The following is a 16,891-nucleotide window of genomic DNA, read 5'->3' on the forward strand; positions in this document are numbered from 1 at the left end:
ATTAAATTTATATACAAAATAACCACATTCAGTGTAGCTTTTATTTTCAAGAGGAAATTACAGAAATATACTGAAACACATACAGTCACAGAGAAACAAGGTTTCATGACTGTGGTTAATATTTTTGATTATAGTGGAGATTTTGTTTCTGTTTTTCAACTGGATATTGATATAAAACTCTGATTTTTTTTTTTAATCTCACTAAAATGAAACAGACTATTTTTAAAGACTGTTGTTCTTTCTCCAGCAGTTGATTTCAAATTCAGCATGATGGTCCCAATTCAAGAAAGAACTTTTAAAATATAAGGACAGGTGATACCCTGCTGGAAACATGTGCTTAACAAGTGTTTTTGAGCCAGTAAATAAGTGTTTATGGAAAATTAAAACATATCCAATCATACCCCTCTTTGTTACTCTTGAAAATTACAACTTGGTAATGTCACCCATCTGTGTAAACATGCTCAGATTAATGAAGAAATGATCAATCATAAGTGGTAGTTTTCAGCTCTCTATGCTTTGATTAATCAGTTAATAAATTAATCAAGTAAGTAATTCAGGAAAATTTCCATAATCCCTAAATTCAAAGCACAAAATCAGCATGTTAGAAAAACCTAGAACAAAGAGATGTAATCCTTTCCCATTGCTGGATTGTATTTCTTTGTCTAGCCTTGTCTTAAATTATTCAAAAAGCTGAGTATCACTTCATTTGGGAGACTCCTATACAGTTCAAACATTCATCCTGTTTTTCTTCATTCAGATCCTACTGCCTTAGGAATGATAAAATTCTCTGAAGTGTTTTCAGTCATGGGGCTGCAGTTTTGCAGATAATTATTCATACTCACAATTTTGGTACAGAAGTATCCTGGTTCTTGATACAAGCAGAAATGTAAACATTTAAGTGTCCAAAGCTGGAAATGCAAATACTGGCGTGCACAAAACTGGTTAAGACTGGGCTGAAAACATGACTGCTAATGTCAACTTACATCATTTTTCTTGATGCTACCATTCCTCTAGCATTAGTCATAGGTAAATGTGTCTGTATATGCATGTGTATATAATACATGTATTATAATAGAAATTTGGGGTCTGGTTTGCATATTCACTAGTACAAATCAACGTAGCTCCAAATACGTGTATTAAAATGGCAAGGTTACATCAGCTGATAATACGAGTTTTTTTCCTAGTGTCAAAAATTACTCAAGATACATTTTCTTGGTTTACCTCATAAGCGTTCTTGATGTTCAGAGGCTGGCCTATAGCTGCTACGTGACCCACAATGCCCTTGTTCCACTCCAGGCGAATGCAGTTGTTTGAAGCTTCTTCCAGGGTGGAGCCTTCTGCCACATCAAACAGCCTGCTTACAAGAAACTTCTCGTTAGAGCTGTCCTCACAGACCAAGAACAGGGAATAACGATCAGCTGCTATAAGCTCATGGATATGTAGGAAAATTTTGTGGCAAAGCGCTGTGACATCCAAATGACTAGAAATATCTTTCACAAGTTCTAAGAGTCTTGAGCACTGATCCCCTGCGCTGGTCCCAATCCGTGGAGATTGCAGAGGCATCTGTTCCTTCTTTTCAGAGTCAGAGAGGAAGCTCACTGCTCCTACTGAGTCCTTGACAAAAATGGGCCTTAAGGGTCTGTCAAATTCAGAAGCAGAGATTTTCCTCGCTGGAGTCCCAGCGTTGGTGGTCTCAGCACAGGCAGGCTGGTGACAAGAGCAGGATTCACTCTGGGTCTTGGTTCCCTCCTTGCAGACTGGGATGGTGTGAACTCTCTCAGCAAACCATGCATTAACCATTTCTCTGTAAAACAAAATGAAAGATAGTAAGTGTTGTAAGCTAGAAATCATAAGGAACCAATAAATGTATAAAGATGACACTACCAAGAGGATAACTTTCAACCTTTTCACACCGAGTGCACCTTTAGTGCTTTTCTGTACCAATGTTCTTCAGTTTTAGCCAGCACTAAGTCAAGGTTAAGCAGTAATGTTTTATGCCCCACAAAAAAGGAAACTATTTCTGCTCAGAGGAAATAACTAAATAGTGCAGGGGATGACTGCTTAGGTGGCATCTTTTAGAGTATAAAAGATCAAAAGTTTACACCATAATTTTCTGCTTGGAAAGTTCTGGTCCTCCCATTCCTAAGATGTAGAACTCTTTAGATAAGATAAACAAACTTTCTGTTTTAATCCTATTTTTCCAGACCATTTCTCCATTTTTAAAAGATCATTTTGAACTTTAATTCCGTCAAAGCCACCTGAAACCCCTCCTATTTTTATGTTGTCTGTAAACTATTTTTTAAGTTAACTTTCCCCATGTCCTCTCAGCGTTAATGAAGAATGCTGGTTTTAGACTCAAAGTACAGAAGTTTTGCTTAAAAACTATCAGAAGGAAACATTCTGATTCAAACCCCTTCAAAATAATGAAAACACAGGCTGTTTTCATGCATCTCTCTCATTTCCTTCCAGATGAAACTCATTGCCTACTTCAACCCAAAATATGGCATATCCCCAAAATGACATTTTTGATGAGTTTGCTATTAAACAAAAAATGTCACCCATCTCTGGTATTTAACTGTTTCTGAAATGAGCTAAGCGCTGTACTGACAGACCTAATACATCCTTCCTAAATACAGCTTTTCTGAATTATCCATAAGCAAATACATTATCAGTAACATTAATGTACTTTTCCTTATCACTCTAATATTTTCATGTCCAAAATCTTTCAACATGGGGCTTTTTATTTCATATATTCAGTGAAGAATCTTCCTTACAGCACATGATCAGCTCTCAGATGTTTTTTCTCAATTACATAAAGTATAGGCTTATGAACAGCAAAAATCCTATTAAGAAGTCTGATCTTTTGGAAACGTCTCATGGTGGTCATGTTTTAAATTTGGTATATTTTTTATTTGCTCAACAGATGACAGAAATTTCAAGAGTGAAGCTGAATGAAACCATGGAAATTAATCAGGTTAGTCAGCCAGTGATCGGTTACATGCATTAGTGTATGTTGAATACGAAGAACGCGGTACATAGCCTTCTTTGCTTTTTACAGAATGGCTTCAACTGTGTTGTAGAATGCAGTGGTGCGGGTGGTTGCTGCAAATGATTAACTGCTAACCAAAAGTAAAGTAACTGATTGAAATCCACAGATATTATTTCTATTAACAGCAATACACAATATGAAAAAAAGGTATTTGTCTTCCATTAGGAAGGTTTGAAAGAGTTTCTCAGATTTTGCAATCATGTATGATTTGGAGGCCTCAACCGTAGGCAAACATAGTGTGAAAAATTAAATATCACAGATTTATAAAATAATGCAAGTGTAACGGGAGCACCTGGGCAAGAGAAAGACATGATATTACTGCACACATTCCACTTTGGTGTGAACTACCTGGTAGTTTTTTTCCCCTTAAAACTGTGTTTGACTGAGGTAACTCTCACTCAATACAGCACTGTAGAATGAAATTCTTGTCTTCTTCACACTGATGCAACTCCAAATAAATAGGTGATAGAATATTCTTTACTTTGGACTCTGTCTGCTTACTATGTTCCTGATCATGCAGAACCTTACAAACATGGTTAATACCATTCATAGTCTTACTGATCTTCAAGGCTGAATGGCCAGTGTAGTCATATAGGACATTTGTGAATCTTCTGATGATCAGGGTCTTGAGTTGTTAAGGCTGTTTGTCCAAAAGCACTGAATTAAATGTTGGATGCAGTTAAGGCAGAGGGATTTTTGCTTCTGAGTTCCACAGAGGTAGGATTTCATTCCATGTTTTCACATTTTCCATGAAGCTCCTGGAACACTTCTTGCTGTACCAATAATATATCTCAATCAACATCTATGATAAATTCCCCAGCAATCTTAAGCTAGTCCAATTACTGGAAACATGGTGCCAGAGAACACAATGAAATTCCATTGTTATTCGGAAAGAGTTTTCATTCATTGCTTAGCTACTTATTTTTAAGGAAAGTAAACTCTGCTTTTTAAGTATATTAATAGCTCCCAATGTCCTTCTTTATTACAGCAGTAATATATATATATATTTGTTAAGAATCACTTCATCCCAATATTTCATGCAGTGAAGAAACAAAAGGAACAATTAATATATTATTAAGACTCCGATTTTAACAGGATTTCTTTGTAGTACTTTAAAGCATAGATATAAGAATGTGGGAGGTGTGACTTTGTATTACTGAAATACATAATATTATACTTTGACTGGAACAGTATCATCACCTTTGCAAAAGCTGTTTCAGTGAGAGTCAAAATAAGAAGTTAATTTGATGACATTTTAAAATTTCATTTTAATTGTAGGAGAAAACAATTAAAATTAGTGATGAAAATGACTAAAAAATCTTTAAGAAACTTAAACAGGTTAAAGTACAAAATTTGAATGTAAACACATCATGAGTTTTGAAATCAGTGCTGATAACTCTTGCAATAGTGTATGTTGTGTAATATTTGGGGTTTTTTTTAATCTAATCTCCTGAAGAGAAGTAATTGGTAATTTTAATTTTTTTCTAAACAAAATTTAGTATCTAGCACTAAGGCTGCAGAGAACCACCTAAAAATGTGAGTCAGGTGCATTTTAAGCCTCAGACACAGGAAAGTAAATAGAGAATAATCAACATTTTTTAAAAAAGGCTCATGACTTGAGTCAGTTTCATGATTGCCTGTGCTGGCTTGATTTTTGAACACTCAGGACTGGCATTATTGTAAAATAAGATTTAGACATGACAGTAAGAACTAGTATCAGATGGAACAGTCTTTTTAAACTAGTCAGTGATTAGGTGTAGGAAGCTGTGTACTTTGTCTAGGCATGTTTGAAAATGCACACGTGTAAAGCTGTACTTACTTGCTGAGTGACAGCAATTTTTACAGGAAGTTGATTCTCTGCTTATTTGTGCTTGAGGGAAAAAGATAGAAAATGCTACCATTTTGGCTAGCTGTGTTTTCCAGTGAAGTTACATGGGTAGATGTGTTGATGTAAGATACAGGGCAGAGAAAGAATCAGGTACCCATTGTGGATAAAGCAAAAGCTAAAGCAGAAATTTGGTTTATCAGTTGAAACCTGTCATTTTATTTAAAGTGTCATGTCACGTGCCCCAGCCTTAATAGTGGAATAGTAATAATCAGTAAGAACAATGTATTCTGTATTCTAATACCAGTTCTCACACTGTGGTGATGAGATAATTTGCTTTTACCTCCTTGGCTGTTTACTGTGTAAAATAAGCATTTTAATGCTTCTCTAACTTACGGAGATTGTTGAGGGGTGTGGGACATAACTGTAAAACCTCTCCCATGAAAGTAACCACATTTCTTTAATAAGGACTGACTATGTATTAGGCATCTGCATTATTTATAAAGCACTTCAACATTGAACAGAACTTTATATTATGCTATGTTACTTTCCTTGTAGAGCTGTACAATTATGAGGAACATTCCTCTCCCCCTTAATGTCTTTTAGATGGCAGTCCAATAACTTGCCAACAGCCTGCGATTCTCAAAAAGCTGTGTACATTAGTAACAACAAAAAAATCCTCAACTATACTGTTTAAAGCATGTTCTTCAACTTCAAACCATTTAGGCATTTCAGTTTAGGCAACAGTAAAGTTGTTCACATTTAGCTGGAATAAGAACAGTTTTCACTGACCTTTACTGCACGCCTCTTCTAACAAGGAAACTATTCAGCTCCTTTTACTTGCACAGTTGTATACATGAGTGGAAAAACTAGCATTTCACATTAACTGAAATGTAAAATAGTATTCTAAATCCATTTAAACTATATCAGAGAAGGTCTTGACATGTGTTTGCTTGTTGATATTCCATCCTATTTAACAAAGTTTGACAAGAAGAGTATTCTTACAAACATGACTTATTTTCTCAGCACAGAATTAGTCCAATACCAGACACATATTGAACCGCAAGTGATATTACTGAAAATTAGTAACAAGCGCTATGCATGAAAGGGCTACATTAAGGAACAAATACTTGTAACTATTTAGATGAGTAGTCTTCAGTGAGCATTGGTATTGTCAAGAGCTGATGGTAAGGACCAGACCCTTGCTGTAAGAGAGAGACTGTTAAAGTAAGTTTAGGAGTTATAGGAGTGTATTAAACAGGAACAAATACTGATCCATACTGATCTACATGTATAGTTCAAACCAATACTATGTTTCCATCCCAGTATAGCCTTTCAATCACTGTGTCTTGAGGAGTTATAGCCATGTGTGTCTGTTCCTCATGTGCTGCATACATCCTTTACTATTTACTTATTTACTATAAGCCTCTGCTTGAGAAAGCCATAATTTATCCCAGAAGTCATCAACAGAAATAGCTGACCGTGAATTAACCTTTTTATAGGCTTTTACATTAGCCAAATCCAGTCTTTCCTCTATAAAATGCAGAACTTCAAAGGAAACTGAGAATAGTGACTGCTGAATTTGGCAGGTGACCTCATCAGCAGATGATAAAATGGGAGAGGAATTTTGGAGAGTTGGGGATGGGAAAGGGATGAAAGTACAATGGAAGATAAAACATTTGAACAAAACAAAAATGATTATGTGATTCTTCCCTCTCTAATCACTTGTATACAGCTACACATTTATTATCTGCATTACATTAGAACTCAGAAACTTCAGAGGATTTAAATTTTTTGAACCTAATTTGTTAAATACAGCACAGAAAGTAGAATTGTCCCTGGAGCAAGAAGTTTTCAATATGAATAGGCAACAAAAATAGAAATCAGTGGGTGAGAAAACAGATGCAGAGAAGACACATGGCTTGAGCCAGCTCATGCTAGACCTGAACAGAATCACAGCTTGCTTTATTTCCTGTGCTTTACCTATCAAACCATGCTGACCTGACACTAATTACTGTTACTGGGAATACTAAATAATTTCTTTAACCCATCTTCATTGTGCTTATTTTCAAAATACACAGCATACTGATCTTCTCAAAAGATTAGTGAAGATGTTTAATGAGTTGCAGACAAATTATGATTGCCTTGCTAACACATGTAACTATGCTACATAGTAAGGCCACATCAATGCGACCATTCACCAAGATATTTTTAGACAAAACATGCAAAAGCAGAGCACAAAATGAATACTAAGATGTGGCTAGGGTAGTATACTGTATCTTATTCATCTTGCCCGAAGAAGATGCATAATAATTACTGTGCCACAGAAGCAGTCAGTAATGAGTGGATTTCAGTGAAACAACAAATAATTCCCAATATATTTTCTTTGCTGCTGAAACATCTTTCATATCTACAACATGCAGGGTTTTAATGAGCATTTTGCAGCATCAGTTGTGTAGAATGTTTTGCTAATTTTTCATTCAAACCAGCAGTTACTGCTAATACACTTCAGGGGAGGCATTTGACCCAAACTTGCTACTACGGAATGCCAGCTTTCGAGTGGCTGTGTTCCTGCAGCCTCATCCTGCAAGTCAACGATGTTTCAAGCCAACTGTTTTCTCAACTGCCTTCCTTAAAATAACCACTAGATGTCTACAACTTCTTTCCTAGGCCTTGACATAATTTAGACATAGAAATCATTTAAAGGGTTAGCAACAACTTGAGATCTAGCCAATTTTAACAAATGAGTTTGAAAGTCACTTGGATATTAACCTTGCCTTCTCATTTTCTTTCCAGTACTTCCTATTTTATAGTGATGTTTTAAATGTTTTGTCTCCCTTCTTGCTATGTGAAAGATTTAAATAAACTATATAAGGCCTCATTAGATGGAAATAGTAAGAAAGACTATATACAAAGTCCTATTAAATGAACTCAAAAAGTAAATTGACAAAGACTGTTTTCCTTAAATTGTTTTCCTTAAACCCTTCCAGGCTGTAGTTACTTGAGATGCTATTTCTAATAGTGGTAGGCAAATGGTTTTTGAACACAAAGTATGACTTAAAGTTGGTGTCCATTTTGGGGCACAACTCAGTCAAACATATAAACATACATTTAACTGTAAACATACAAGCAGACCAATTGACTTCTATTTGAATCCAGCTCTAAATGAAAAACTTTAATTCTTGATTCAAACCATGATTACAAAAGAGTGAAATTAACAACTTTCTAGAACTATGTATTCATATAAATCTTGTCTTATGCTACTATTATTTTAAAATAGGAGACAGAGGTTGATTTATTATTTGAAACAAAAGTATTAGAAATGGGGGGCTTGCACTAACTGGTTATTCTTCGCCATTTTCAAGGGTTTTTTAGCAACCAAACTGTAAGCCTAACTTTTCACAAGAATAGCTATCCCTCCCTTGAAGGGACTTTCTATTCACAGTACAAAGAAAGACAAAATAAAACCTCGGGGATATGAAGGTCAAATTCTAAAACATGACCTTTTATTTCTCCTCCAAATGTTTACTTCTTGTTCCAGGCTCAAAATCTTAAAAATAACTGTGGACCCAATCATTTCTTTGTGGAAAGCAATGACACTTTTGCTGGTGCCTTTGCTGAAAGAGGATTAAGAGTTAAGTTCACACCTGTCTGGAGGCCTAGGATAAGTCTTACGCACCACTTCAGTTTCAATTAAATTCCCGAAATAGGGCTTAAATAGGACCTAAGTGGTGCAGAGGCTTTGGGCTGGCCCTCTGTCACGGGGTGAGTTCACCGTAATGCACAAATAAATGGGAAAATATATATCTTTTACTAAGCAAATATATTTTGTGGCTATATTTTCAGTGCCAGACCTAATGTGAAATTACAACCATTGAGTCATTCACAAGGACCCTTTGAGGAGGGCTTATTTTCTGGCATTTTGCAAATACCTCCTTTTGTATTTAATGCTTTTTTTTTTTTTTTTAAGTAAATCGTATAAATCATGTAAATTTTATATATATTTTTGTCAGTAAAGAAAAGAAAGACTTGTACTGTGATTTTAATAATTATATTTGTTCATGACAAAAGCAAAAACTTCCTTTTTTAATAATGAAATTGAAAATACGTTGTAGCATGTTTGCTTGAGTCAAGAATGTACTGTATAAAATTGCTTTGTTTGTAACACTTGATCATATATTCCCACACAATTCAGTTTTAATCTAGCATTCAGATGAGCCTGCAGTGCATTATAATATTCAGACATACTTTCTTTGGTCTGAAGGCATACTAGGTGATATATCATGAGTTTTTATCCTCGTGCAAACAGCTAGAACAATGTCTATACACTGTGGAAGTCTCACTTCAGCTTCAAAATAAGATTGATGTGGTATTCTTATTTTACATATATAGTCTTTGTCCTAATCCTGTGTAATCATGTGAATGTCCTCCTCATTTAAGCAACTAGTAATTGTGATGATTCTTCAACAGCAGCCCAACAAAAAACTTCCATGAACTTCTACAATTTAAAAATAAAAGTGTGAAACTTTTTTGTCTCTCACAAAGGCAATGAATACCTCAGCTCCACCTTTTTTCCCCCCTTACCCGTAACTTAGGCCCTGTTCTCTAAAGTCTTGCCATTAACAGCAATAGGAATGGAAATAAGATTTCAGATGCCTTTTGGCATTATCACAAGTACTATAGTACCATACTAAAGTTATCCTGAAACAAAAGAAGGCAAAAGAGCTGTTAACTGTTAAAGTAGTTCACCCCATCTTTTTTCCCTTTCCTCTAAAGATTACCGGTTGCATTTTAATCAGTGTTGTGCATGCCTGTTTGTTTCTTTATTACCTAAGGCAAACAGTAAGTGGTAAAAGCATGTTCTCCTGTGGCTGCTCACTACCAAGGGTGCACTAGTTTATAGCCAGGAAATCAGGTTATGGCTGTTTGGGAATTAAAGATGTAAATTGTTATATAGTGATTTCTTATTGTTCCCTGAAGTGTCAATCTCTTCAGTCTGCAGTAACTGTTTTTTTTAGACATTGTTCCCAAAATATTTAGGCACAGACCTAACTTTACTTCCAAGAGTAGATGCCAAAAATATGCATTTACAACTTTATTAATGTCGGTAACATTCCTTACTTTCCTAAATGCTTTTTGAATCAGGATTTTAAAGTATTTTGAGATGATCTTAATACTTTGCACAGTTACTGAGAAAGGAATAAGGATGTGGAGACTATTTATGAGTGAGACAGCCACGGAGATCATTAAATGTACAAGAAAATACTTTCCAATATTTTCATTGAAATGAACCTTTTTATTCTTTCTCAGAAAAGCCCTGTAAGCATCTAATAAAAATATATAAGTGGAAGAAAATATTCAGAGCCCTGCATTAACACCACTTCTCCTGGTGGTTTTCAAGCCATGTTCCAAAGGATCAGTGAGTCCTCTAAGCGGTTCACAAACTTAGAAAAGAAAGTCCATTTTCAGCATATTTAAACAATTTGCATAGGATTCTGTGCCTCCACTGGAAAATTGTTAGGGGCCCTTCAATCATACAAGTTTAAAAAAAAACACTGCCTACTTACCAAGGTCACATTAGGGGTGACTATGGCTCATACCTGTATATTTTTAGGATTAGTATTTTTTCATATGGCAGTAACATTTTTATGAAAAATAAATATCCAAAGCATATTTCAAAGTAGAAAATTTTAAATAGTTCTATGTTTGATAATCTGAATTTTCACACACTTGCTCCAAAAATGCCCTAATTTCCTTTCAATCAGGAAAATAATTAAGCACACAAATATTACCAAACAAAACAATGACATAATGCATAGGACAGATCATATTTATGAAGTTAAACATCAGATAGCTCAAAATGAAAGACATTTTCCGAAAGCCCTCTAGACACGGAGATTAGAAGGCAAATGTCCTCAGCAACTTGATACTACAGGCAGCACATTACAAACTGATTGTCCACCAACCATCAATAAGAGTAAAGCTATAAATTTAATCAATACATTCAAATTGTGCAATCTCTGAATGCCAGCTAAAGTACAGTTTCCTAGTGAATGCCACTTCGGGAATCCTCAGTGAAGCGCCATGAAGTACCATGCTATTGGGAACATTTATTTTTCCAAAAACAACTCCACCTTAATTCATTTGTAAATGTTTCCCAGCCATGCTTAATAAGCCAAGATGTATTTATAATAAATAACGCTCTTTCCAGTGAGACCCATACAAGACTTGGTTTAACAATTTGCATCTATCATGCTGTACATTTAGGAAACCAGAGAAACAGTGTCTGGAACAATGCAGTTGCCTCTGAGAGCAGAGTTTTTACTTCTACTGTTTCAGTAGTTTGCTGCCTGCGTGTGCAAAGAGCACAAAAAGAGAATCACATCTGTATTTTTAATGGACAAGCAGGTCAAATACAGAACAGAAGTATTCCATAGACGGTTACAGTAAGCATGTAGTTTGAATGTGACAGTGATTTTTTTTTTTTTTAAGGAATATAAAAAGATAAAACTTGAGGAAGACAAAAAGGGTAGTAGATGCAGCCATAAATGCAGTACGATTTTGTGACAAGGGCTACAGGCTATGCCCTTATAACATCTAATTATACTTAATAGCTTCGGAAGAATTATAATTGTAACATCAACTACGAAGAGCCTTTAACAGCAGCATAGGTAAACACAAGACACAATATAACAGAAGAATTTGTTTACTTGAGAAACATTTCTGCTTTCTGGGAAGCCAAAGTAAGATACACAATTCTAAAACTTTGAAAGGGAAAAAATAACAAGGTGAGCCGAAATCAAGGAAGGAATAAAAGAAATAGTTTAAATTTAGTAGGAACTAGGCATTTGGGAACTCATGAACTCTTAAGTCTGCAATAACAAACCCTCCAGCCAGAAGGTTTGTCAGCCAGCAAACTGAATCACAAAGTGAACCAAATTCATCTCTGATAAAACTTCACCGAGTGTGCTTGGCCATGTATTTCCCCTTTCTTTCTCTGCACTTTGATCATACTGTAACACTTTATGGATAATGCCTATTTATATACTCCCTGTATACCTCTTGTCTCCCTGCTACAAAATAAAGTAAAAAACCTGTAACAGATTCTGTAGCTTCCTACTCAAGGGATCACAATTTATTCACATTCTGTAAGGAGGCATGAATTTAAAGCAATTCATCTGGATTTACATGTTTGCAGGATTGCAGCCTTGCACTCTACAGGTGGAAGTCAATTCACCATAGCTTTATCACAGAATTTATCAGTCCACCTAGTCACCAAAGACTTGAAGAAGGCATTAATGTGGCTTGATTGCAGACATTATCAACCTCCCTCAAGGCTTTTCAGGATCAAAATATAAGGTGTAAGCTCTCTGGATATAATTATCTTTTCCAAGACATTTTAGGGGAGAGGAGAAAAGCAGATGCAGATTTATTAAATAGGAGACCTGCAGACCTCCTCAAGGATCCAGAATATTGATTGATGAGCCTATCAGCTCTGAAAGTTGTTTCACCCAGGTTATGAGAAGTAGTTAATGCAAACTAATTGTGAATAAAAAGATACTTTTTCTTTCAAAGTGTTACCCTACCAGAAGATGTTCTCTCTTTAAATGATGAAGAGATACATTAATATCAAACTGACCTATGCAAAATGGAACAAGATGATGTGACTGCCATGCTTATAAAAAAGCCAAAATCTGCAGGCATAAGACCACCCAAAGTATTTATTTTAGAAGGACTGATTAAACACCTAATTCTACAAACAATTATTCATGTGGGAATTAGCAAGAGAACTACTGTATAAAGCACTGCAAGAATTAATTAATTACAGAGAAAAGAATACCATGTGCAAATAATTTAATACCTATCATAAAATGCAACTGCTAAATTAAATTGTGATACAAAGCTCACTGCTATCAATGGAAAGGGCTTATATCATTCTATAATAAATGGTTGAGCTGTGTGATCTGTTCCTGCTCCTGTGTATGAATATTTGAAAAACAGATACAGAACCATCATTTGCCATTAACAATTATACTTAGCAATGTGAGCTGGTATATGCATCTATCCTCCATGAGCTACCAAATTAATTAACTTCCTGGTTAATTGCTTGCAAGACCTGTGAGAATTTAGGCATATTATGAAGCAAAACAAAAATGAGCAGCAGTAAATTAAGATTAGAAAACAGTTGAAACTTTTGCAAGGAATGCTGCTTTACTTGACAGAGTAAACATAATGCTAGGTAACCAAAACATGAAACAGCATAGTCTTTGTTCAGTGCATTGTTTTCATACAATGATTCAACTAAAACAAAGCATGACAAAAGTTTTAGTTTTTTTTCTTTTCAAACTCTAAAATATCACTACAATGTAAAACATTAAACCTCTTACTGAAGTACATCAGTACTTTCAAAGTGCTCAGGCTTATGAGGTATCATTTTAGTGAATAAAATTAGAATCGACACACAGTCAACTAACTCATAACTTCGTCTTTTCAAATACAGACTGACACATAAGGTATTACTACTTATATATTTATAGTTCTCTATTTAAACAGTAAGTAAAAAACAAAAACAAAGTTCCATGCAAGACAGAAGAGCAGATAGTTCCAAAACTAACGCGATGTTTCCATCACTGTAAAAACAAACAGAATTGTTGCCCAGCAAGAATTCAAACTCAACCATTTTTTTTCTGCAAAACGTTCTCTAAATGCAGAAGCGTAGCCGTCACAGAGACATGACTGACTTGTACTTTGTGAACTACTGCCTATTTCAGACCTACGCAAACACAAAACTCAGCCTCAGCATTAAAGAAAAAAGACTAACCAAACCTCTCCATAGGGAAAACAAATCTGACACAGCGGTTACTATTAATTACTATTCATATTTGTTCAATACTACTTCCAGTTTCCAAAGGAAGTGTGGCAAGCTGAACTAATAAAATGCTACTTCTCAAAGCTGCTAACACCCTATTTCCTGGGCAAACTAGCTACCCTTCAGTTACGTACCATGCACTAGTGTTCTGTAGAATATCAGTTAACTACTTCCATCAGTTACACCTATGCAGTCTTTTTTTTTTTAATCAACATTTTTAAAGACATTTTAAAATACATTTTTATTACTTTTTTGTTAAATGAACCTAAGGAAGAAGCAGAAGAAGGAAGGGGACCGCATGACAGATGGTCACAAGAAAGCAGGTGACCCCTGAAGCTTCCTAGCTTGCTGCGAGTCAATTATTAATGGGGATTTATCTTCTTACCGCCCCATCCCATGCAGAGAGGAACAGCAGCAAAACTCATTCAAAATGCATCCATCCCTGCTAAGTGACTTGGGAAAGAAGTAAATCAGCAGCGATGAGCAGATGGTGCAAGCAGCTCGCGAGCAGGAGAGAAGCAAGCCCGCGGAGATGGTGTGTCCAAGGAACAAACCGCAAGACTTACTAACTCGAGCTCTCCACTAAGATAAACCGTGGGAGCCGCAGATCGCCTGTGCTCTGCATCCCCACTGCTTTGTTTATCGGAAAATATTCAAAATGGAAACCTGACTCCACTTCTAAAAATAGCTGAATTTACTCGGTTCAACTTTAAGTCCCACTGCTGAAGTGTGGCAACGGTGAGCAAATACCTCGTCTTATCTCCAAAAGGCAGCATGTCAAGCTAGGTGAAAAAGCCCAGACGAGTTCTTCTGGTCGTTACATTAGGTCTTTGCAAAAGTCAAAAAAAAAAAAAAAAGAGGAAAGAGGAGAGAAGCCACCCTCAAATAGCAAGAGAGGAAACGTCCCGGCTGTGCTTGCCTGCGCTGCCGTGCGCGGCGCGGCGCTGCCCCCTGCCGGCGCCTGGCCCCGCGCAGCCACTGCCCGGCGCGGCACCCGCTGCCCTGCGCTGCCCTGCGCTGCCCTGCGCTGCCCTCTGCCTGCCCCCGGCGCCGGCGGGGGGCACCGCGCAGCCCCGGTGCGCCCGGCTCCCTGCGGAGCTGCGCACACGTCCGCGGCTGCCCCGGCCCCGCTGCTCCGCCCCGGCCCGGCCCGGCCCGGCCCGGCCCGGCCCGGCCCGCCGGGCACCTCCGGGCAGGGATGCCCCGGGGCTGCACCGCCCTGCCGCGGCGTCCGCGGAAGCGGCACGGCGTCCGCGGCTGCAGCAGCCCGCTGCCCTTCACATCTGCGCTCTGGTCACGGCACCGCGAGGTGCTCGCCCGGCTGCGCGGACCCCGCTTCCCCCTCGTCGCTGGAGCTCTCGCTGCAAATGCAACAGCCACGGCGCTAGCGGCCGCTTAAGCCCTCGCAGCTGCTGCCTGAGCACTTCACGCGTTCACCCTCTCCGGCCGAGTCGCCCGTCTGGACGCTGCTGAGATGTCAAAAAGCTCACAAGCCTACAGGTCCACTAAGCTCTTTAAGAGCAGCACTTTGTTTTGAGACTACTAAGTAATGACATAATCTCCCTTTCAGCCCGAAGAGATTAGATGTTATCTGAGGCTTCGGCATATTTCTATCTAGTTTGCAGGGCTGGGAAAAAGATAGTGCCTGCTATCATGAATATTCTTGTAAAGTAGATGGACTATGTAGGCTTTAAAACAACAAGGGCAAAAAAATCCAGGGCAGCGAGATATGAGTTTGGGACAGCTTCATAAATCTGCTAGTGCACTGCACGTAAAGTTCCCGCTGCTGGGGCTGTAACTTCCCAGAAGAAAAGCCCTGCTCGGCTCGGGAAGCGTGCGGCGCGTGGAGAGCTCCGCGGGGAAGCCGCCGCGCCGCTCGCACACGAGCTCCGGCAGCAGCGAAACAAGCCGCCGCTTGTTGGTTTCAGTTTTTTCGAGGGCGGGGGCTGGGGGAATCTCTTTTTTTATTATTTATTTAAGGACAGCAAAGGGAAAAGAAGAGCGACCTTTTCCTGAAAGGATCTGTCTCCGTCCGCCGCCTGTCTGTGTCCTTACCTCGTAGCTTTCCTAACAAAGTAAGACCGGGTGAAGTCGCAGTGATCGTCCAGCCACGCTTCCACCGCTTCCTGCTCCGGCGGGGGCGGGCAGCCGCGCTCCATGCTCCGCGCCGCCCGGTCCCGCTGCCGCTCGTCGGTGGCGGTGGCGGTGGCGGTGCTTTCCCCCGCCCCGGCCTGGCGGCTAACTGGAGGCCGAGGCGCGCAGGAGACGCTCCCGCCGCCGCGCTGCTGGCGGCCGCGCCGGGAGCCAGCGCCCCCCCCGCGCCTCTGCCCCGCTCCCAGGTGTTTGCCCGGCGCGGGCGGCAGGAGGCCGCGCTCAGCCCCCGCCCGCCCCCGGCTCCGGCTCCGGCTCCGGCGCCGCGCCGCGTCTGCGGAACCTCGGCGCATCCTCCCGCAGCGGCGCGCCCGGCTCCACCTCCCGCCGCGGGCCGGGGCCGCAGCGCCGGTCCCGGCGCCGGGGGGAGCCCGCAGCCCGGGCGGCGCGGGCGGCGGCAGCGCGCAGCGCAGCGCGGCGCAGCGCGGCGCCCGCAGCCCGCAGCCCGGCCGGGGAGCGGGCGGCGGCGTCTGGGTGCGCGGCCGCGGCCGGGCGGCTCGTGTGCGCCGGGCGTGCTGCTGGGCGATCTGCGCGGGCATCCCGGAGGGGAGGAAAAAAATGGGACACTGAGGAAAAGTAGATTATTCTCCCTGAACCTGGCAACAGGATTCCCCCCCCCACACACACACACTTCACAGTTTTCAAGGTGTGGCCTGTTTCAGCCTGCTTAGAGAATGGGGTAAATCAGAGGTCCCTTTAGAGTATTTCACTGTTGGATGTGGATCTCTGATAGAACTCAGCCTTAATGTAAGTACTGTATTCTGGGGTTTGCATCCTTTGTGTCTACCGACAGGCTTTTAAATCCGTTTTAGACATTTGGTTAACACACCTGGCTTTGAAGTTGCTCCAGACTCACAGTTCCTGTTTTCTCTAACATTAGACAACCAGGTTTGAAAATTTGGATTAATGCTGAGCATCACTTTCATGTATTGTACTTCATCTATTCTCAGATATATACACACACACATTTATAATAATTTACATCTCCAATCACAAA

The 16,891-nt window shown here is 39.4% G+C and overlaps 1 protein-coding gene across 7 annotated transcripts in view; it reads right to left on the bottom strand.

Annotated features, from left to right (window-relative positions):
• PDE5A (phosphodiesterase 5A) overlaps positions 1-16,006 on the bottom strand; it is a 65,520-nt gene extending 49,514 nt beyond the window's left edge. The window contains exons 1-3 of one of the 7 annotated variants that reach the window (XM_067297653.1): positions 13,992-14,291; positions 5,667-5,843; positions 1,222-1,804 (exon numbers count right to left, since the gene is read on the bottom strand). In XM_067297653.1, the coding sequence (XP_067153754.1) occupies positions 1,222-1,800 (579 nt within the window). In that variant the 5' untranslated portion in view covers positions 1,801-1,804; positions 5,667-5,843; positions 13,992-14,291. The other 6 variants (XM_067297650.1, XM_013951652.2, XM_067297651.1 and 3 more) reach the window with 6 other exon arrangements.
• Between the last annotated feature and the right edge of the window lie 885 nt (positions 16,007-16,891).

Source organism: Apteryx mantelli, chromosome 5 (genome assembly GCF_036417845.1).
Source record: "Apteryx mantelli isolate bAptMan1 chromosome 5, bAptMan1.hap1, whole genome shotgun sequence".
Classification (NCBI taxonomy): domain Eukaryota; kingdom Metazoa; phylum Chordata; class Aves; order Apterygiformes; family Apterygidae; genus Apteryx; species Apteryx mantelli.